The sequence below is a fragment of the Cynoglossus semilaevis genome, chromosome 19, assembly GCF_000523025.1.
Source record: "Cynoglossus semilaevis isolate Cse_v1.0 chromosome 19, Cse_v1.0, whole genome shotgun sequence".
Lineage (NCBI taxonomy): Eukaryota > Metazoa > Chordata > Actinopteri > Pleuronectiformes > Cynoglossidae > Cynoglossus > Cynoglossus semilaevis.
In genome coordinates, this window is record NC_024325.1 from 7523596 (window position 1) to 7544816 (window position 21221).

At 40.2% G+C, this 21221-nt stretch overlaps 3 protein-coding genes across 4 annotated transcripts; 2 read left to right on the forward strand and 1 right to left on the reverse strand.

Annotated features, from left to right (window-relative positions):
* Positions 1–378: 378 nt before the first annotated feature.
* Positions 379–9371, forward strand: ilk (integrin-linked kinase). The gene is made up of 13 exons (XM_008332665.3): positions 379–548; positions 1366–1511; positions 4065–4230; positions 4399–4494; positions 4598–4694; positions 4798–4881; positions 4972–5057; positions 5166–5275; positions 6249–6376; positions 6539–6660; positions 6725–6824; positions 8325–8455; positions 8535–9371. The coding sequence occupies exons 2-13, from the start codon at positions 1423–1425 to the stop codon at positions 8682–8684; spliced, it is 1359 nt and encodes a 452-aa protein (XP_008330887.1). The 5' UTR covers positions 379–548; positions 1366–1422; the 3' UTR covers positions 8685–9371.
* Positions 9372–9668: 297 nt separating this feature from the next.
* On the forward strand, positions 9669–15112 carry smpd1 (sphingomyelin phosphodiesterase 1). Its single transcript, XM_017041851.2, has 10 exons — positions 9669–9906; positions 10088–10360; positions 10515–10835; positions 11051–11331; positions 11857–12030; positions 12175–12346; positions 12655–12731; positions 13193–13338; positions 13440–14074; positions 14120–15112. Exons 2-9 carry the CDS (start codon positions 10142–10144, stop codon positions 13859–13861), a joined length of 1812 nt encoding a protein of 603 aa, XP_016897340.1. The 5' UTR covers positions 9669–9906; positions 10088–10141; the 3' UTR covers positions 13862–14074; positions 14120–15112.
* tpte (transmembrane phosphatase with tensin homology) lies at positions 15056–20494 on the reverse strand. 2 transcript variants are annotated; one of them, XM_008332666.3, is made up of 19 exons: positions 20358–20494; positions 19442–19535; positions 19262–19342; positions 19127–19174; positions 18894–19055; positions 18318–18437; positions 17945–18044; positions 17786–17849; positions 17613–17677; positions 17459–17519; positions 16880–16961; positions 16713–16801; positions 16567–16628; positions 16380–16460; positions 15949–16054; positions 15766–15863; positions 15586–15678; positions 15409–15479; positions 15056–15323 (listed from the first exon to the last, which is right to left on the reverse strand). In XM_008332666.3, the coding sequence occupies exons 1-19, from the start codon at positions 20374–20376 to the stop codon at positions 15221–15223; spliced, it is 1599 nt and encodes a 532-aa protein (XP_008330888.1). In that variant the 5' UTR covers positions 20377–20494; the 3' UTR covers positions 15056–15220. The 2 variants fall into 2 exon arrangements, with proteins under 2 accessions (XP_008330888.1, XP_008330889.1); XM_008332667.3 differs by having other exon boundaries at positions 20234–20374.
* Positions 20495–21221: the final 727 nt, after the last annotated feature.

Genomic DNA, 21221 nt, shown 5'->3' on the forward strand with positions numbered 1-21221 from the left:
TAACTTGAATAAAATTGACTTGACTTGAACTGAAACACTCCATTGTCCTTTTGCCTGCAAAAGTAAAGCATTACCAAAAGCTGACCATAGTTAGCACTTTCACAAATTGAACTAAAGTGTCTGTTTTGAATGGGAATATTTTTACTTTCTGTGCATATGATTTCTATTTTCAAACTCAGGGCCTGACCAGAAAAGAATATCGTTCACATAACTCTACATACCGTTCTCCACACCGCACACCACTGCTGAGGCCTTTATAAATACTCTGCACCTACTTTCTCTACTACTCTGACCCCGCTGTCTTTATTTACGTCTCGATGAGTAGCGTTGCTGCATTTTCTCCACCAGGGGTCCCTATTGTGCGACTGCCTCAATGCTGGTGCGCCCCCAGTAGCAAATCGGCTTTAACTCCTCACCAGTAGCCGACATCAGCTCTGAGGAGCGGGGCGTGGACTCAGACTAACCATTCTCTGCCCTTAAATTTGAGCGGAGGACCGACGAGGGAAAAAACACAGAAACCCGACAAGACTTCGACTGTCCTGCTGCTGGTAAGAGTTTTGTTTTTTGTTTTGAGCGAAAATGGTGGGCGGTGTTGGGATAAAGGGCTTTCTTTTCAGGATGTTCAACTTTACTTTGACTACTTTTAAACAATAGAGTTGAAAGTGGGGAGACAGGCCAGCCCACAGGACTGCAGTCAGGGAGATGAAGTCAAGGGGAAATGTGGGATGTTCAGTTATTTCAGTGCTGAGACACAGTCTGACTCAGTCACTGTACCAGACTTTTTAAATGGATCGGTCTGGAGTAGATGAGTTTGAATGAGTCAAAAGCTCGGTTCGGACTTTAGTAGAGGTTTTCTTTCGTTTTTTTTGGTCAAATATCAGACTTTAACGTTTTTTATCCAATAAAAGTATTTCTACTTGTGCTACATTTCCGTTTTGTATGATGTAAATGTATGCAGTTTCCCCTTTTTTGTTGGACTTTTAGTTTTCTCTGTATCTTGTTAGGTACAGAACAGTAATACTTATAGTTTATTCCCTTAAATTTCAAGTTTTTTTTTCCAAAGTAAAAGTAGTATAATATTTATAGACCTTTTTATTGACCTATACAGTTACAGCCAATATAAATATTTATGCTAGTATTCATTTTGGAGTATTAGTTTGGCGAATAGTTACTTTTTAAGTGTCATTCTGTCAGATATTTTGCCCAAAGTCTGATTAATTCCCGACCTTTGACGCGGGTCAACTCAATAAACGGGAGGATTTGGAGGGTCAAGAATCACACATGAACTGGGTCTACTGTACATTGCCTGCTTATGTTAGCCCCTGACTAGGAAGGTACATTGTTGACTGTGTGGTTCTTTAACAGCCTCTGCAGCCTACATGCTCCTGATCTTGAGTCCTGTGAGGTCACTGACAGTACAGCATGGATGACATCTTCACACAGTGCAGGGAAGGAAACTCTGTGGCCGTTCGTCTGTGGTTGGACAACACAGAGAATGACCTCAACTTAGGGTGAGCAGAAATGAACTTGAACTACACCTACCTTACTTAGTAAAGTGGTGGAGTCTCTATTCTATTCTATTCTATTTAGTAAAAAAGAGCTGCAACTAGCTACTCTTTGATTTTTTTCTCTTAATAAAATATTAAAATATATGAGTTAAAGTTTCTGCTCTGACATCTTCAAGTGTCTGAAAGTCAATAAAAAATATTCATTCACTATTACTGAGGAGTGAAGAAGCCAAAACTTCTGTTTTGGCTTCTTCACAGTTTTTTGGTTTCAAAAGCAGCACTTAGGATAATAAGTGAAGATAATTAATCAGAGCTTCTACACCATAATCTGTAATAACTGGAGCAGATTTGAGATCAAATGCAGCACATTTGGGGTCTGCTGCTAGGTGTGTGCATATGAAGTTATCCTCTGCTCAAATAGTTTCCATATTGTGCGTTCCCTGCAACACCACATACTGCTGAACGTCACCAGCTTTGGTAATTCCAGTCCAGTTTGTTCTTTTTCCCCCTCTCTTTTTGGATTTCTCTCCTCATGATGTCATCCCCCAAAACTCTGTGTGTGTGTGTCTAAATGATGTGGTGTGTGATTATGGGAAGCTTTGTGGTGACATCACAGACACAGGCAAGTTATTATGAGAAAAACCAACACTAATAAACTGGAAATCACACACAGTCCTTAACATAAATGACTGGATCTGTGTAAGATAATTAATCAAAAGTAAAATCTGATTATAATGTTACAAATTAAGTAACTTTACAGGGGAAAACAAATTATAGTACTTTCACAATATCTGCGTTCTGCCTCATTCCCAACTTGTGACATTATCTGATTAGAACATCTCTTTTAAATGAAAAAGATTGATAATGATGAGTTGTACTGCTTTTGATTTACTCCAAGTGTTGAAATATTCACAGCTCCTCCGTCTGTTTACATAACTCCTGGCTGGGCCCTAGCCTGGAGCTCACTACTAAAGACCTTGGTTATCTCATTCTTGGGCCAGGCCATATATGTGCAGTTTGTTGACGTTGACATTGAGGGCTGCAGAGCTGCGAGCCAACCACACAACAGCCAAGACCATTTCCTCTCTTCAACTCCATACAGGGCCAGGCCCTTTGCTGACAGAGCTTCTCAGGCAGTCAGAGCTGCAGTCCCACATAAACATCTGAGAGAGCTCTCATTATGCTGGAGGCCTGCTTTTGACTCGTACTCTGAAGAGGCTCTACTGTGTGTGTGTGTGTGTGTGTGTGTGGAGGAGCCTTTGTTGGTGTCACAAATAGGTGTTTTATATACTGAAAAATACATGGCTGTGTAGGAATTACATTTATAGACATCCCCCAAGGAACAAACAACACAGGAAATCCCATTATCCCAGGATCCCATCATGTTTTTTTTTCTACTCTGTCATTCCAGAGTTTTTTCCTGTCACTGTTTATAGCACACTGACTCTTCAATGGTCCGTGGACATGGCCAGAAAATGTAACAAACTGTTATTTCACATAAGTGTGAACTACCAGTGCGGCAGCCCCCGCCCCACATACGATCCGAGCCCTGTGGAGTTTTACTGTCAAATATGGTGTGAAGTTTGTGGCTTTGCAGGGACCTGTGAGAAACCCCGGCAGCTGCTCTGGGGTCAGCTACTGTAAAGGAATCAAGAGGGTGAAAGGGCCAGTCGCACACAGGTGATGTTTTGGCTCCTTGTGGCCTGAAGCAGTGACACGTACACTGTCCTGAGTGTTTGTGTCTTCGCATATGTTAGCAGCCTCTCCGGCTCGCGCGGACATATTTCTCACCAGGCCAGTCATCAGATGTGTCTAAATAAAGAATGGAAGGTAGTGAGTGTGAGAACCTGTGTGGCAGTGGGTCAGAGAGCCACACAGATAGTGTTTTGTCAGCTGATACATACTTGGAGTTGTTGGGAGAGCTCACCAGCACCACTGTAGATCCCTATCTACTCAAAACATTTAAACTGGACTTAAAGAATGTTATGCTCCGGTGTCTCGTGGTGGGCCATGCCTGCTTATTATATTTTAGCCAAATATGTGGCAAAAGTTTTCCAGTGCAGCTCCTACTTAATGACAAAGGAATTATCCTAATAACTGGAAAATGGAGCACTTCTGTGATTCAAATTACTCTTTAATGTGGCCCTTCATTATTTTCTCAGCAAAATTAAACTCAAGTTGCCAGAAAAGCAAATTGAAAGAAATCTAAAGATCTAAGATCAGCTGACAGGCTCCACAAATTATAGAAGATTATTGGCACATCAGTCTAAATGACACAAAGCTAGTCTCCATGGTTACATGACAGTCAGTAAAGGTTTAGTTACTCTTCATATGATGAAAATGCATTTAACTTTGTACAGTAAATTACAATGACACAGAAAATGGCCAGAAAAAAATAGAAGAATGAGTGGAAAGTTCAAGTTCTCGAATATTTGTCCAATAGGACGCAGTGTTGAAACAAATAAATCAGGCCAATTGTTGTTTTTAAACTCTTGAAAATTATAGATATATTTATGATCTTTTTTTTTAAAATGTATTTTGTGTTTTGTATTCCAGGGATGACCATGGCTTCAGCCCTTTGCACTGGGCCTGCAGGGAGGGTAGGAGTGGTGTTGTTGATATGCTCATCATGAGAGGTGCACGCATCAACGTAATGAACCGTGGAGATGATACTCCACTGCACCTGGCTGCCAGTCACGGACACAGAGACATTGTGGCGAAGGTATACACAGTCTGACATGTGGTTAGGGATCATTGTAAAACACTGCGTGGAATGTGATTTTTTTTGTAGTTGTGCAGGAGAAGGAAAAATCGACATAATTTCTTTACATGGTAAAATCTTGGTAATAAAAACTTGTTACTCTTTAACTTTGTATTCCTCAATTTCCAGTTGATCCAGTGCAAAGCTGATCCTAATACATTTAACGAACATGGAAACACACCACTTCACTACGCCTGCTTTTGGGGTCAGGATGAAGTCGCAGAGGTACGAACAGCTACAGATACGCTTAAGTAAAACGTGGTCATAACAAATCCAATGTTGGAAGATATGCAATTCGAATGTTGCTCTATTCGCTCCTTTTCTTCAGGACCTGGTGGCCAGTGGTGCCCAGGTGTGTGTGTGTAACAGGTATGGACAGACACCTCTGGACAAGGCCAAGCCTCACTTACGACAATTACTTCAAGGTCAGAGCCAGTTTCTGAAAATATGAAAAAAAAAAATCACCATGTCAGACAAAACGACTATTGTTTCTCATTATGTGGCAACTTTCTCTGTGTGTGTTTTTAGGAAAGGCAGAAAAATTGGGCCAGAATTTGACCAAGGTCCCCTACAAGGAAACTTTTTGGAAGGGCACCATGCGAACAAGACCTCGTGAGTCGTGGCCTGTGTTATTAAAAAGTAAACAAAGGTATTACTTTCAATCACAACAACTCCTTATTTATTACTGTGCTGCTCTTTCAGGTAATGGTACCATCAACAAGCAGGCTGGTATTGATTATAAGCAGCTTTCACTCTTGGCAAAGATCAATGAAAACCAGTCTGGAGAGGTTAGTGTGTGTCGATGTGTCTCATTTTTTCCAGCTCTCTTGCTGAGTTTCCTGCTCTAACGCCCTCGTTTTGAGGCCTTTTTATTCAATAGATTGCTTTGTCCACAGTTATGGCAGGGTCGGTGGCAGGGAGATGAGATTGTCGTGAAGGTGCTACAGGTGAGAGACTGGACCACGAGGAAGAGCAGAGACTTCAATGAAGAACATCCCAAACTCAGGTTTTTACCTTTACTATATTTCCTGTTGTTTCATGTACAATTGTTGGTGTTAGTTTAACGGCACCTCGGGGAAAACGTGGTGTCAGAGTGTGAACTTACCAAAACAGAAGCCGTTACATTTGGCTTTGGCTGTTTTTCCAGTTGGGCTCCATCACAGATGGGTGAACGTCAGGCTAACTTGAGTTTGTATGTGATTGATTGGTGGTAATTGAGGTCAGTGGTGGAGAAGAAGTTAGAAGCTTGTGCAATGAACGGAGTATTTATTGTCAGAGGTCAAAAGTATGGGCTCCGGTTGGTATTGTGGTGAAGTTTTCCTTGGCCTTGTTTACTGTGTCGTGATCTTCTCTGTAATGAGAAAAACAAATCCCACACTTCTCCTGTTAGCAGACATAAAATACATAATGAAATAACATCTGTCATAATTAAATGGAAGCGTGTTTATTCTGGTCATTATGGCCTTTGACTTATGTTGATAGCGAACCAAACATTTAGATTCAAGACAAATACTGACTGTCTTTTTCATCTGATTAACAAAATACAGAGGTTATAGTTTGTGAGATGAGCTTAAAGTCATCTCAAACAAGTTAAGACAGAGTTTTACGGCATTTCCTGAACCAGTGCTTATATAATTATGGCTGTGGACCTGACATGTCCCAGAGAAACTACTCACAAGAATGTTGCTAATATTTTGGTTGATAAATAAGAGTAGTCGAAACTAAAAAAGAGAGGTCTGACACAGCTTCTGGTTTATACCATAGGTTTTTACTACAGTTCAATAAAGAGTTTTCAAGCTTCATGACCATTCTTTATCTTACTTTTTCAATGTGTGGTTTCCCTCCAAATTGTGAGCTGGTTATTTCCTTATCAGCTATGAAAGACTTCCCTAAAGGAGGAAGAATTGTTTTCCTCTCTGAACCCCCCGCCCCCCTCACTCGCCACTATAAATGCTCTCTGTATATGTTCTATCTCTAAGGATATTTTCTCATCCAAACATCCTGCCTGTTCTTGGAGCCTGTCAGTCGCCCCCATCCCCTCACCCTATCATCATCACTCACTACATGCCATATGGATCTCTCTACAACATACTCCACCAGGGCACTAGTGAGTATTTTAAACTCACTGTTGACTTGGATGTTAATGACTAAATTGCCACATGTCTGCTCTGGTCCTTCTACATTACTTTAAACTGTGTGTATGTTCCAACTCACCTGAAAACTTATCTTTGTACGTATCTGTATTCTACTTGTCTTTATCTGCCCTCAGCTCTGGTGGTGGACCAAAACCAAGCAGTCAAGTTTGCCCTGGAAATTGCCAGTGGCATGGCGTTCCTCCACACCTTAGAACCAATGGTTTCACGGCTTTACCTCAACAGCAAGCACATCATGGTGAGTACTAACGACGATCGGTTAAGAGACCGCACAGTGCGTCGCTAATGTGATTCATTTGCAGATTGATGAAGACATGACAGCCAGGATAAGCATGGCAGACGCAAAGTTCTCCTTCCAGTGTCCGGGTCGTATGTACTCCCCTGCGTGGATGGCTCCTGAAGGTATGTTGTCCTTGTTTTCGTCTTGACTCCTCTTTAGTGCATCTATGTTCTCCCTCTGAGGCCTATTTGTATGAGTCATTCTCCTAAATATATGCTGGAAGATACTGTGTAATTTAATGTACCTCTGGAGTGGTAGTTCTGCTATTTATCTAAAATGTTGCCTGGGTTATTGTATAAAAAGAAATACTTTTAAATCGTATTCCTATTTATTTAAGTTTTTAGAAAATACATCGTTTCAGTTATAGGAATCTGATTTTTTTTTTATCTGAGGTCAGGTCCTGTCTGTCTATTAATGACTTTTTGAAGTTGTCTTATCACTCTCCAACTATGTAGTGTGCATGACTTGGGGGTTACTGTTGGTTAACACCAGGCATGTTATACACTTCAGTCTTCTGCAGGGGTGCTGCAAATTTAAATATTTGTCATTGGTGTCATTAAATTAGTTTGATATAAATTAAATTTTCTTAGTCAATACTTTCCATATTAAAAAGGTACAACATACATCTGAGTCAGTTGTTTATAACAAACGGCTGAGGCTAGAAATTGTGCTGACCACCTACTCGTGGGTGAAGCTGCACACCTCCAACAATAACATATTTCAGCTCCACAGTTGTCCCATTTATTCTACACCAACAACTGATGATTCTTTATTACATCCTATAATTATTTAATTATACACAAAGATTTTAATTTGTCATGACCTGTAGATTAATATAGCTCCATAAAAAAGGTGGACTACTTTTGTATGTTTTTGGCTTTATATTTTTAGGAAATCCTACAAAGTCCTTTTTATTAACCTCTATTACATAATACATTGTATTGGCAAAAACACACTCTTCCATGCTGGCTTCCCGTCCCTGGTTCTCTGGACCTTATTGATGTGTTGTACAGTTTTAGCCTTTGCATATAAATAACTCAACCCACCAGCTCCAACCTTTTCCTTCTTAAACTGCCACATGCACCGTCCATGACACTCAGGTCTGCTGACCAGATGCTTTTAGGTGTGTCCATGTCAAGGCTGAAGCACAGAGGAAACTGCTTATTTAGCATGCAAAGCCTAAAACTAAATCCATTTTAAAGTACTATGCTACTGATTTTTTGAAAGGCTTAAAAAATAAAACAAATCAAGAAATTGGTCTAAAAAATTGTAGCTGTGTGCTTATTTGTGTTTAAAATTGAGAAAACCTATTTTTTATGTCAATCATTGATCAAAAGACACATTCAAGACTTATAATTTTCTGAAAAAGTAAAGAAAAAAATCAATATAAATGCAATAATTTGTCTCCACACATGTAACAAAATGCTTATTTATGATTAATTTCTTCGTATGTCAACAATTGATCGAAGGTAATTTACTTAATTGTGTTGCTCCATTTTTAGGCTTGCGATACTTCCAAACAGAAAATCCAATGTTGTTTGTTTGGGTCAAGGGTCTGCAAATTCACAAAAACAAATTCAGAGCAGTGAACATAATCAATAAACAGTTTGGTTTGACTTTAGCCTTGCAGAAGAAGCCTGAAGACATCAACAGGAGATCTGCTGACATGTGGAGCTTTGCTGTGTTACTATGGGAGCTGGTCACCAGGGAAGTGCCCTTTGCTGACCTCTCACACATGGAGATAGGCATGAAGGTAAACCAGTGGTGCATCTGTCTGCACAATGCCAACATAAAACTAAACATCCAACCTTCTACATTGTATTTTTCATCAGGTGGCTCTCGAGGGTCTTCGACCTACCATTCCCCCAGGGATCTCACCTCACATTTGTAAACTAATGAGACTCTGCATGAACGAAGACCCAGCCAAGAGACCAAAGTTTGACATGATCGTCCCCATCCTGGAGAAGATGCAAGACAAGTGACGAGACAGTTAATCTGCAACAACTTTTACACTTTTACTCTTCTTTTTTTTAATAATCAAACCACTTTTAGCCTTCACTACAACAATGTATCTGCTCAGCTGCTGTAAATAATATTAGAGACCACTTTAGCTCCACGGATGAAGATGCTTTACTTGTATTATTTAAATTGAGATAAAAATGATCTTTGGTGTACACATGAGCTATTTTATTGTATACCTTGTTAAGATAGTTAGGACTTTATGTGTGGTTTTGCAAGTTGATGACACATAGTCAGTGCTGGGCTAAGAAAACACGCAGACACATGAACACTTCATCTTCACTGGGGTTGGGAGTTTCTAAGTAAATTGATTTTCTTCTAGGACTGTGGTGCAAGAGATTAAGAGACTCACAAACAGACAAACTTTTTTTTAGGTTTTCCAAATTTCAGAACATGTTTTATTGGGTTTCCCCTTTGTCCGTTTCTGTATCTATATTTTTGGATAAAAGTTACCTACATGTCCTTGGCTGCTTCTTTGCCCAGGACTCCAATAAGGTTAAAACTTAAATTTTAAATATGCACAAACAATTATGATAGCTATGTGTCAGTAGCCTGAAAGCTGATTAAAAGAATTGTGTGTAAAAAAAATCCCGGCTATATACACATGCCAACAAATGCCAATGCAATAAATCTTTATATTTATAAAAATCCATATTTGTTTTATTTAGTTTATGTTTGCATTATTTAAAATATATAGAAGTAGAAAATCTTCAAAAATTGTCCTTTTTATTTAAACTATTCAAATAAATTGATTGAATTCTGACTTTAATCTTAAAAAGTAAGAAAAAGACACTCGAATCTTACGATTTGTAGAAAATTAAATAATTATGTCGTTTATGTCTCATTGATATTTGTTTTCTCCTAGAATTGTAAAAACAGGGACAGAATAAAATAAGCATACGCGGCGTTTCCATGGCTTCATAACAGCGACGCAAGAAGGGAAGAAAGGATCACGTGACACGTCAGCTGACTAGTTCTCAAAACCCTATTACTCTTTAGCGCAAACAACAGTGACCACAACAGACAACCCGCTGCCGCAGAGTAAGCAGAAGGAGTATTCTGCCTCATTTCCTTCACTGTTAACGGAGGTTTTAAAGGGGACCTTCTAGAACCTTCTAACTTGTCTGTGTTCGCCGCTCTCGGGCCCCACGACGAAGACGACCCAGGTTTCCGGTTATTTTTGAGGTAACCAACTCGTTTTTATCCAGTTTTTCCCCCTTAACCCTTCACTTCCTGCCCAAAGCTTATTGTCTGTGCCTGCGAGTTCGCGTAGGAGTCATTATTGGTCATTCAGTTTTACTGTGAAACAGCAGTGTTTACGTGTCTGAGTAACTTCCTCTGTCATGTTTGTTCTCATCCTCCACAGACGCTGCCGCAGCATCGGATAACCGCCTCTCTGAGAACACCTGCTGGCCGGACAATGAAGGTCTCCACTCTGCAGACGTTGTCCTGCACTGCGGTGCTGCTGCTCCTGCCCCTGTTAACCAGCTGCCACCCGGCCACGGCTCCTCAGAGCTCAGACCAGTCCAGCCTGGTGCTCATACAGCTGAACAACCCCGCTCTGCTCGGCTACAACTGGAAAAACGTCAGCTGTCATCTGTGCAAAGCCCTCTTCACCATCCTGGATGTTGCACTTCTGGTAATAGATGTCATTTTGTGATGTTTTGATGAATTGAATGTTGATATTTCATTACTGGACTGTTTTTAGAGGAAGTTCGAATGTTTCAAACACTCAGTAAGTTGTTTCTTTCAATTTCTTTAATCCCGTTTCATATCTGTCTTCTCTCTCTCAGAGTAATGTTAATGAAGAGCGAGTGGCCCAGGCTGTGGGAGAGGCATGCATCCGTCTCCATCTGGCTGAGGAAGAAATTTGCAGGGAAATAACAGAGCTGTTTAGGGACGACTTCATCCGGGCTCTGCAGGAGTCAGTGTTGTGGCCAACTGAAGCGTGTGCCATTCTGGTGGGCCCTGCCTGTGGCAAATTTGACATATACGCCCCCTGGAACCTCACCCTACCAAAGGTCCCAAAGCCCCCGGTGACACCACCTTCTCCCCCCAAACCAGGTTCTCCACAGAGCAGGGTCCTGTTTTTGACTGATGTTCACTGGGACAAAGTAAGTGTTGACTGCACACAGATTTCCTGAAGAATGATTCACTGTCTGATGGCTAGAAATTTCTGGGAAATTCATTCATCTTAGTGATTACTGTTATAGTACAAAAACCCTGTAAATTGCCTTTGTGAATGTTTCACATTATGATAACTGACATCATTTTGATGACATTGCTTTGTTGAAATTTTAGTCTTAAAAAAATACCTCTTCTCTGACAGGAGTATGAAACCGGCAGCCCTGCAGACTGTAGAGATCCTCTGTGTTGTCGGAAAGACCTGAACACCCATCGCTGGGGGAGGCGACAGGCTGGGTACTGGGGAACCTACAGTAAGTGTGACCTTCCTCTGCGCACAGTGGAAAACCTTCTGGAAAATGCTGCCAAAGCTGGGCCCTGGGACTGGGTCTACTGGACCGGAGATATACCAGCGCATAACGTCTGGTCCCAGACCAGGAAACAACAGCTGACTGAGCTCAGGGTCATCTCCAAACTCATTCAAAAGTAAGTATTGCTGTATAATATTAATTTTTCTAGTTGTTTCGTTCTCCTGTTCTTTCGTACCTGGTTCAAGACTTTAGCCAGTTAATTTGCTGGAGTCAAACCTCACAGAATGTTCTTTGAATGGTCTTTTCAGTCTTATTTTCTTCTTATTTGAAGTGTGTTGGTTCATATTTTAAGTGTTTTATTTGTTGGGGAAAACAATAAAAAAAAAAAAACATTTTCTGTTTTCCAAGTGAAGCACCAAACAGAGATGTTTAATTTGAACTTTATTGTAGTGTTTGTAGATTTAACACTATTTATTTTTTTCATTTTATAAAAAACCTTGTTGATGTGATTGTTTGTCAAATATACAGTGCATGTGGGGTACCACTGGGACGTCTCATTTCGACACAAAGTCCTTGTACTTTGGCACTCGTGACTTTTTTTTTGCTTCTACTTTGGTCTCCCTTTTTTGTCATGTGTTATCTGGAACTGAACCCAACAGCTGTTGTTGACTCCCGTCTTCCTCCTGTCCTTTGTCCACAGACACCTGGGAGCTAATGTGACGGTTTATCCTGCTGTGGGCAACCATGAGAGTACACCAGTCAACAGTTTCCCTCCACCTTTTGTTCATGGAAACAGATCCTCCTCGTGGCTCTACGACACCATGGCACAGGAGTGGTCAGTGTGGTTACCGGAGGAGGCTTTAAAGACACTGAGGTTATTAAAGTTCAAGTTCTTTCTCCATCCTGATGTAGAATTTATGTAGAAATGTATGTATTAGTTGATTGTGTTTTTTATTTTATTTTAATGTTCAATCCAACAGTCATGTGATTCTATCCACCTCTGTGACTGCACTTACAGATACGGGGGGTTCTACTCAGTGGAGGTTGAGCCTGGTCTGAGGCTGGTCTCTCTCAATATGAACTTTTGTGCTCGAGAAAACTTCTGGCTGATGGTGAACTCCACTGACCCTGCTAACCAGCTGCAGTGGCTCGTCCATGTTCTTCAGGCCAGTGAGGACAAGGGGGAGAAGGTTAGTGGAGCGACAAACACAGGATGTGACACAAACGGTTTATTGGCCAGTTAATCATTAACGTCTGCAAGAAAGACTTTAGGGGATGTAATAAGTGTAAAACAGCACTTTGTGGAGTCATAATGAGGCAGGCAGTCATGTTAAATGTTAGCCACAGACTTCTTGATACATCTTGATCCTTTTTTACTGTCTTCCATTATCCTAACCTCACATGACTAGCACTGCATGAAGAAATGCTTTTTATTGCAGTGAGAACACTACTTGTAAAGTAACTCTCTCTCTTTGGTGGTTCTCTTTCTTTTATTTAGGTACACATCATTGGTCACATCCCTCCTGGATTGTGTCTTGGCAGCTGGAGCTGGAACTACTACCACATTGTCAACAGGTAAATCTACAACCTTAAACCCTGTAGCTGATAGATTTCAAATGTAGACTTCAGTATCAAGAGATTCAATTCATTCATAAGAGCGCTGAGTGAGTTAAAGGTACAGCAATATTGAGTATCTGATTTAAAACTTTATTTTTCAAGTTTGTGGGAAAACTTCCTTTAGATAGAATTAAGGAACATAGAGTTATTAAACTGTTTTTATTTAAAAACTATCTACATTCTGTAAATGTATGTAGTTTTATTTTTGCTAATAGAAAAGTTTATAAATGTTTTATGTTTTTTAGTCTTTGGCTAAAAAGATGACCTCAGTGTCACTGTTGGGTTAGTTTCAATCTTAGTTGACAGGTGGCAGCAGAGGGAACAAAGGTACACATTTCCTGTAATAAGATGTTTTTCCTATGAAAACATTTCAGTTTCTGTTCTCTGTCAACGTGACATCCTGTAAATTGTAATTGCAGATATGAAAGCACAATTACTGGGCAGTTTTTTGGTCATACACATCTGGATGAGTTTGAAATGTTTTATGATGAAGCCACCATGACCCGCCCACTGGGAGTGGCTTTCATCGCTCCTAGTGTAACTAGTTATATTGCGCTTAACCCAGGTGAGTTCATGTTAACAACTAGAGAGGAAAAAAAAATTTATAATAACAATAAGAATAACAACAACGCGAACAAAAAAACCCAACAAATCTCTCTACTACAGGATACCGTGTTTATTATGTTGATGGGAACTATCAGGGCAGCTCACGGCTAGTGCTCGACCATGAAACCTATATCCTCAACCTCACCACGGCCAACTCCAGTCCAGGAAGTGTACCAGTTAGTCCAGATCCAAACCCAAAATGGACTCTTCTGTACCGAGCCACTGAGGCCTACGGAGTTTCTACTCTGTTCCCCTCAGATTACCACGCACTGATGAAGACATTTATTAGGGACGATAAGGTTTTCCAAAAGTATTGGTACTTAAGGCACAAAGGACATGTCTCAAAACCGTGTATGGAGACCTGCAAGACCACCATACTTTGCACATTGCAAAGCGGGCGTTCAGACGAGCTGGTGAAATGTGATCTCCTCAATGGTTTTGGAGGAGATCTGGCCAAAGCTGCCAGGAGAACCCTATGTTGAGGTCACAACATTTAATGCTTGAATAGAGGAAAAAAAGAGACCAAATGTCTAAAGCCTGGGGTTGTGGCCTTTACAGTGTCTGTTGTGTAAGAACAAAATTGTGTGTAGAATGATCCATTTGCTGCTGCGTGCTTTGTGTAAGGGTCAGTAATTCTGATGAACCCGATTCATTCAGTGTTACTGTGCTGTTTTATCAGTATTACATAAGTAAAGGTGATCATGATAGATTATTGTTTTATCAGTATTATATAAGTAAAGGTGATCATGATAGATTATTACAAAATTCGGTTTATCATTCCATTTTGAATATTTGGACTTGTTTAAAATCTTCCTCATAATGGTGATTTATGTGACTATGTTGTGATCAACATAAATGAGAATCAGCACTTTACGTCTGCACTTTCTTTCAGTTCAATTCTTTTGTTGAAGATTAGTGAGACCAAGTCAGTTAGATCCAAGGTGTGGCATGTATGTTGTGAGCTTCTCAGGTCTTGATCTGCATTATGTGACTGTTGGGGTAGCTTGATTATGACAGGAAGTCTCACAAATGATCCACAGGATGATGGGGAAGGTTGCACAATGTGTTCAAGAAATCCTCAGGTTCTCTTATGTCACAAGTGAATCTGATTTGTCTGTGAAGATGATAGGAACCAGTGGTGGTCTAGAGTAGTCTCTGGTAAAAACCTAGCTGAGCTACTGAACTACTAAAGCATGTCTGGTGTTTTTCACACCAGAAGTAACCGGATGTCATTTGGTCTGGTGTGAGCAGTGTTCCTCCTGTCTGTTACAGTAAGGCATCAGTCCTGTTGCAGGTTAAAGACCCTGGCATAGACATGTAAAGTCCACAGCTGCATGACTCTGCTTGGTCCCACAGCTGTGCGGACTGTGGAAGGCACCTCCTTACAGTATATAGGCTACCAGTAATGCTACCTAATCTCCCTCAGTAGTTAGGTAGAAAATGAATTCTTAATAAAACAATTTGCCCCGAGGATGATAAGAGTAAAATTCCTGTGACCTCAAACCCATTAAAATCCTTCAGGTTGTCTTTTTTTGTGCATCTCTTGTGGAACTGTCATCACTTTGATCTGCACCAAACTCAGGTTCAGATGATTTACCATCACTTACACTTTTCTAACCTGAAATGAGTCTCTGAAACGGTGAAGCATAATTGTTCTTTTAATTTTTTTGAAATGCTTTTTGAGGTGTTTGTGTGGACTTTTATCATACAAAATAAAAGTATTTGGAGTTTAATAATTGTCATAGTTTTTTCTTCACACTTCAGTGGAAGAAAAACTAGATTTCATCTCACATGCTCTATTAAACAATTGCTCCTCACTCAGTCATGACAAACAAACACGTTTACGGGGCTGCAAAGTACACGGTGACACCAAAGTCTTGCCTGTAAATTTCCCAGGTCTTGGGTTTGTGCGGGTTGTCCAGTTCTTCTCTTGGTAGAAAAAGCCTGAGGAGGAGTTCAGAGAGAGTTTGAGTCATTTCAACTTTTAAAATGAAAACAAAGAAAGAAAATCAGTACAAGTGGCTCATACTTCATATTCTTTACAAAGGAGGTATTGAACCAGAAGAAGAACGGAACATCTTCGTATCCTTTTGGAAGACTCTTAAAAAAAAAACGATGATGAAAGAGAAAACAGAATCAGAAGAAAATCCATACAAAACGGTGTTGGATTTGTCTTTGTCAAATGGCATGAACGTGAAGAACTCACATGTGACTCAAACATGACCTTTACATCTCCTTCAACCACAGGCCCGTTCTTTAGACTGATGATGACTGCGTTATTGCCCACATCAGGGAACACCTAACAATCACCACAAAAGCATTGACATTCCTAATAACAAATTATTTCTTATAATCTGATGATTATACAGATTATACAGAGTCTTACTGTGCAGTTCTCATGTCTGCTGCACACACACTGGAACACCAGTACTTTCTTCACATAAATCTTCACTTTGAAGTCACTACCATCTCCTTCGCCCACACCTGGGTAATAAAAACCAAAACAAATTAACTCAAAGCAACATTTAAAAATTATGAAACTATTTAAAATGTTTTTTAAATATATCACCTGATATGGAGTGGATCCGGATGCTCTTGATTTTCAGTTGTTTAGGTGGAGGCAGCTTCCTCTTGTAATGTGTTTTAATGGTTTCATAGTAGCCGACGTACCGACTCTGAATATGTGTAAAACATAAGCCCCATGTTTAAAAATGCCACTAGATGGTGCTCATTCTAATAAGCAAATACCTCCGCCGTTGTATTAAATTACACATCACCATATACAGTTGGAATAGAAACACAATTCAGGTACACTAGCTTTATTTAGCATTTAGCATGTATGACTGCTTTTGTAATATCGTAGAATAATTGCTCTGTTTATATGATACTATTTAAGAATGTTAAAATCTTTAATTCTCTAATTTATCTCTAAGGAGTAATCCAAAACTGTAAATCTTTAAACATGGCTCCTCAAAAGTTATCATTTTGACTATTTATTACCTGAGAGGGAGTCTCCACTCCCTGAAACTTGGAGCTGACACTCTTGTCTGTCCTCCTCTCACCAAAATACTCCAGACTGTCCTGGTGGTCAAACAGAAGTTAATTCAACAAACAGAAGATGAACTTGTGGATGTCATTTATTACTGTCATTTTTTAACTTCTTAACCTCTCAGCTACAGAGACTTACGTTTGCACTCTCAAACTGGTCACTGTCTATGAGCCAGGTGCACACCATTGTACCCGTGCGTCCTGTCAGGCAGCACAGACATGACCAGGTTACACACTTTTACCCTTCTCTCTTCATTTAGATAAAAAACAGCCTTTTGGCTTCACCTTTTCCTCCTTTGCAGTGAATTACAATCACATTTTTGGGATCGGCATTCATCCACTCCCTCACGTTGGCAGTGTAGTTCAGCATGTCCCTGACAAATGGTAAAGCAAGAGATTAGCTGGTTCAATTTTTGTCATGCTGAGAATAGGTGTGTGAAATGGGACATTACTGCAGCGAGGGGACGTTGTGGTCATCGATGAAGACCCGTTCGACTCTGTAGTGGAAGGCCTGAGGATCGTAACCCTTCTCACCTAAAAACACAAGATGAGGGAGTGTGAGGCTGTGTAAAGTGACGACACGTCTAAACATGGCATCAAAACATAGCCGTAAAAAATTCAAATCCAAGGATCAAAACCTCGATTTAGAATTTAAAAACTCTGCAGCCCTTTTCCTGGTAGTGTTGCTCTGGTTCTAGAAACCAGAAAATAAAATTCACAGAGAGGGAAACATTTCAACTATTGTTATGATCGCAGTACTGCAGTTTAGGTATTATCATTTTATTTTGCTATTGGCAAGCTAGCTGCTAATTTAGCCTCGTGTGTCTAATTGGTTTAACTAATAATAATACAAATTACAGCCTCTTCTAACCTGCTTCTAGTAAAGCACAGAAGAATAAAGTGTTACTCACAGACTGTTATTGTACCAAAACAAGCTATAGCACAATGCTACCAGACGTATGTGCGTATTTAGGTACAATATAATTACCAGATCTTTAAATACACACAGTGTATGGAGGCTACCCACTTACTGCACAGGTTGTAAACCTTATAGTGTCCGTCATGCTTAGTGTCCAGGAACCTGGCCACTTCCTGTACAGAAAAACACAAAGAAGATGGTCAAATCATGAGTGAAGGGAATGTCTTCAAAAATTAGTTGAATTGCTTTTTTTTCCTGACACTGACCCCGATTGGATTTCTGTAAAAAGACTGTTTCCCAGTAGAGGGGAAGGACATGGCAATGATGCGATCTGGAAATGTAGAGAAATCAAGTGAATAATAGAGAGCTGTGCGCCCAGTCGTCTCTGTTCAACCTATCAGTCGACACCGTTGTGCTCAATATTCACTGCAACACCTACCTGTGATGTAGGTAAGGTCAAGGTCAAAACCATCCTTTTGATAACGTCGCTTGTTCTCCGAAACCTGACAATTATGCAAGTGGAAAGAAGTGGACAATGTCACTTTTTTGTGTCCATTGCGACAAAAACAGTTCATTATACTCCAGGTTTTGACCTTACCATCCTCCTGGTGACCTTCTCGAGCTCCTTCTTTTGGGCTGCCAATCTGAAAATCCTCACGAGGATTATTATTCTCAAGAAACGGAAAAACGTGACCACTCTGAAAAAAATGACAGGAGAAACTCACATGAACACACGATTTGTTCACTTCTGGGTCTGCAAATAGGTGGTTCACGGGCCGGATGCAGACCGGGGTCTGGCATTTAAGGGTCGCATCGATATCATCTACCAGTGCAGATGATATCACTGAAGTGATTTGTCAGCTCTTACAGAGTCTGTACGGTTTGTCATTGGCTGTGAATGTATTTTTTGCCACACAAGTTAAATACGATTAACGTACAATACTGTAAGTGTACTAGGGCAGACCATGTACCTGGGGATGAGGCTGGCACCAGTCAGGTCAGTGAAGGTGTAGATCATGGTGACAATCAAGGTCACCACCACAACACAGGCGTCTATGATGTTGAGTTTGGAGCTGAAGTACACCTTAAACCTAGAAATATGGAAATCAAGGAAAAACATGATTTTAGGTCAAACTGAGTGGATCATTTCACAGATAGTGACATGTGAATTGGAGGCATCGTTTTGACCCTGAACGAGTCCGGGACATTTCCTGTCCAGCTTCCTTTTGACAACGTCCTGTTTAAGCACTAATCACAGTGGTTTTGTGCTGACACTGGATTCTCTGGCATGTTTGCATCACTCTTAGGACTCTTCTTCTGTTGTCTCGTAAAGAACCGAGTAGCACAAGAAAGCAGGTCAACTTTTTTTGGTGACATAATTTGCCACAGAAATATAGGCTATATCCAAATGTACACAAATGTTGACAGATAATGCAGAGCAGAGTTGATCACAAATCAAAGAATTCAGTCTTCCAGCAATGGTGACTCACAAAAACAAACTCTTTCACTCCCTGCACTTACGAGAAAGCCTTTGTTTCTCAACTCACCCTTCCACGTAGACCCGCAGTAGGACATCGAGCACGAAGAAGAAGGAAATGGTGAGGGACACGGCCTCTAAGGTGTCCCCCAACTCTCTGCTCTTGGCTGGCAGAGCAAAGTCCACAATCACCAGCACAATGTCCACTATGATCAGAACCAGTCCAAATATACTGTAGGACCAGACAATTAGTGACAATGCTACAAAAATCTGACATTTCTCACAGCTTCAGGACAAACATACCGAAATCCAAAGGACATGACAAACGGTGTGATCTTCTTACGGATCTTGCTGCAAAACAAGGTGACAGATGATTGTTAACAGTACAGTGGGATGTGTTTATGAGTCATGGGCTGTCTTCGAGCTGCATGAACTTACTGGTACATGGTGTCCGGTACCAAACTCTCCTCCTTTCCATCGTCGATCTTAACTTTAGCATCTTCCATCTTTGCAACATTTCTATAGACAGGAAAACATGGGAGAACAAGTGAAACTGAAGAAGCAGCAAAAAATCAAAAAATCAATCAACAGCTGGAAGTCAGCGACTGCATGACTCACCCATTCACACCTGAATCTGACCCTGGACTGAAGTGGACAGTGGACATTGTGTCTGTATCTTCCCTCACGTTGTGGCCTGAATGTTTCGTCGTTTCTGCGTTTGAGAAACAAAAGTGTGTTAAATGAGATGAGATGCTTTGAAGTAACCTTAATGAAATGGCAGTTAGCGTGATGTAGCTGAGCCTTTTGTCTAGTTTTAAGTTACTGCGTGAGGCCTTATAACCCAAAGAACACCGTACTCACCATAATAGACTGCAGAACTGTTTTTATTGGTCTTTTGTCTTTAAACAAATTTCAACCATAACATGCCTTAGGCTGCATTACCTTGGGAGAGGAGGAGGGGGGCGTGCCCAAAACAAGTGTGTTGTCATTTATTTTAATTAAATTGTTAAAATTAAAAAAAAAAAACAACAAATTTCTTCATTGACACTTCAGTTTGAGGAACCATGATTCCTACAAAAACTACTAGACCTACCAACCACAAATATGGCAATCAAAGGTTTTTCTTCTCGTTTATACCTTGAAATAGTCTCTGCGTTAAGAGAATGTAAACATGCCTATGCAGCAGGAGTGAGGAGAACTAAAGACAAAAGTTTAGAAAGTCTCCTGCAGGTAAACGAATTGATTTATTGAAATCACTTTCTACCACAGCCTTCATTGAGCATCCAGAGGTTCAGGCTTGATGTAAACGAAGCTAAATAAACAGACAAACAAACAAACAAAAAACGTACGTAGATTACTTCTCAGTTAAAAAAAGGAGACTTAAAACCAGAGACATTTAAGAAAACCTACCGACAGATTCTCAGCTCATCTGAGAGTTGAGGTCCTCAATCCTTTCCTGTCTGCGCGTCTTGCGGAACGTTGACTTACCCGCAAATAACTCCCCACAATCCCTAAGTTCTCTGCAACAACTTACCGTCAGGACTGTCATCCATGGAATTATACGACACTTTGTCTTGTGACTTCTTGTGAGATGAAAGGAAGACGGTTCAAAGGTTAACCGAGTCCATTTTTCCTGTCCGTTCACGATTCTTCATCGCTTTTGTGCAAACGTAGCGGTTTTAGACTTCCTGCTCCCCCAGCCGGCCCACTTCTACCCAACTGCGGTTTTTTACTCATCTTTCCTCATTTCAGACCACTCTACTGTGATCTGTCCCCGAACATTAGCAGCTTATTATGTCTGCATTTCTTTGCAGGAATTAAAGTTCAGAAAAATAGGCCATACGGCTGCTGCAGCTCCTTCTTCCTTCTCACACCAAACATCTGTTTTGAATTACACATGATTTACAGAGAGAAAATACGAAAAAAGAAGAAATTTTCTTTGTTCTATTTTAGGATATCGAGGAACAATATTTGTGTTTTACCAAACACATGTATTCTGATTTTGGGGAGTTTACGTACCGACTTAACCTGTATTAGTCAAGAAGAAGGACGATCTCTGTAACATTAACTGAAAATGTTTAGGATTTTGTTTTCCAACATTTATGCAATCCTCATTTCTAACACTAGAGGTAGCCATTGTAAACAGATGTATACTATCACAGTTAGACGTGATGGATGGATCAATAAATGTCGATCATTTTAGTGTTTTGGAAGGTCTTTTTTAATCATTAATCAAGTTGTTTTTAATCAACTCATCTTCAAGTTAATAATCACCATATTAATTCTCATTATCCCTCTTCTGCGTCTTTGCAATACACAAATCAACAATAAAATAAAACGTTTAACGTTTGAATTTGATCAATTTCATGTTATCATTCCACAAGAACGAAAAATAAAA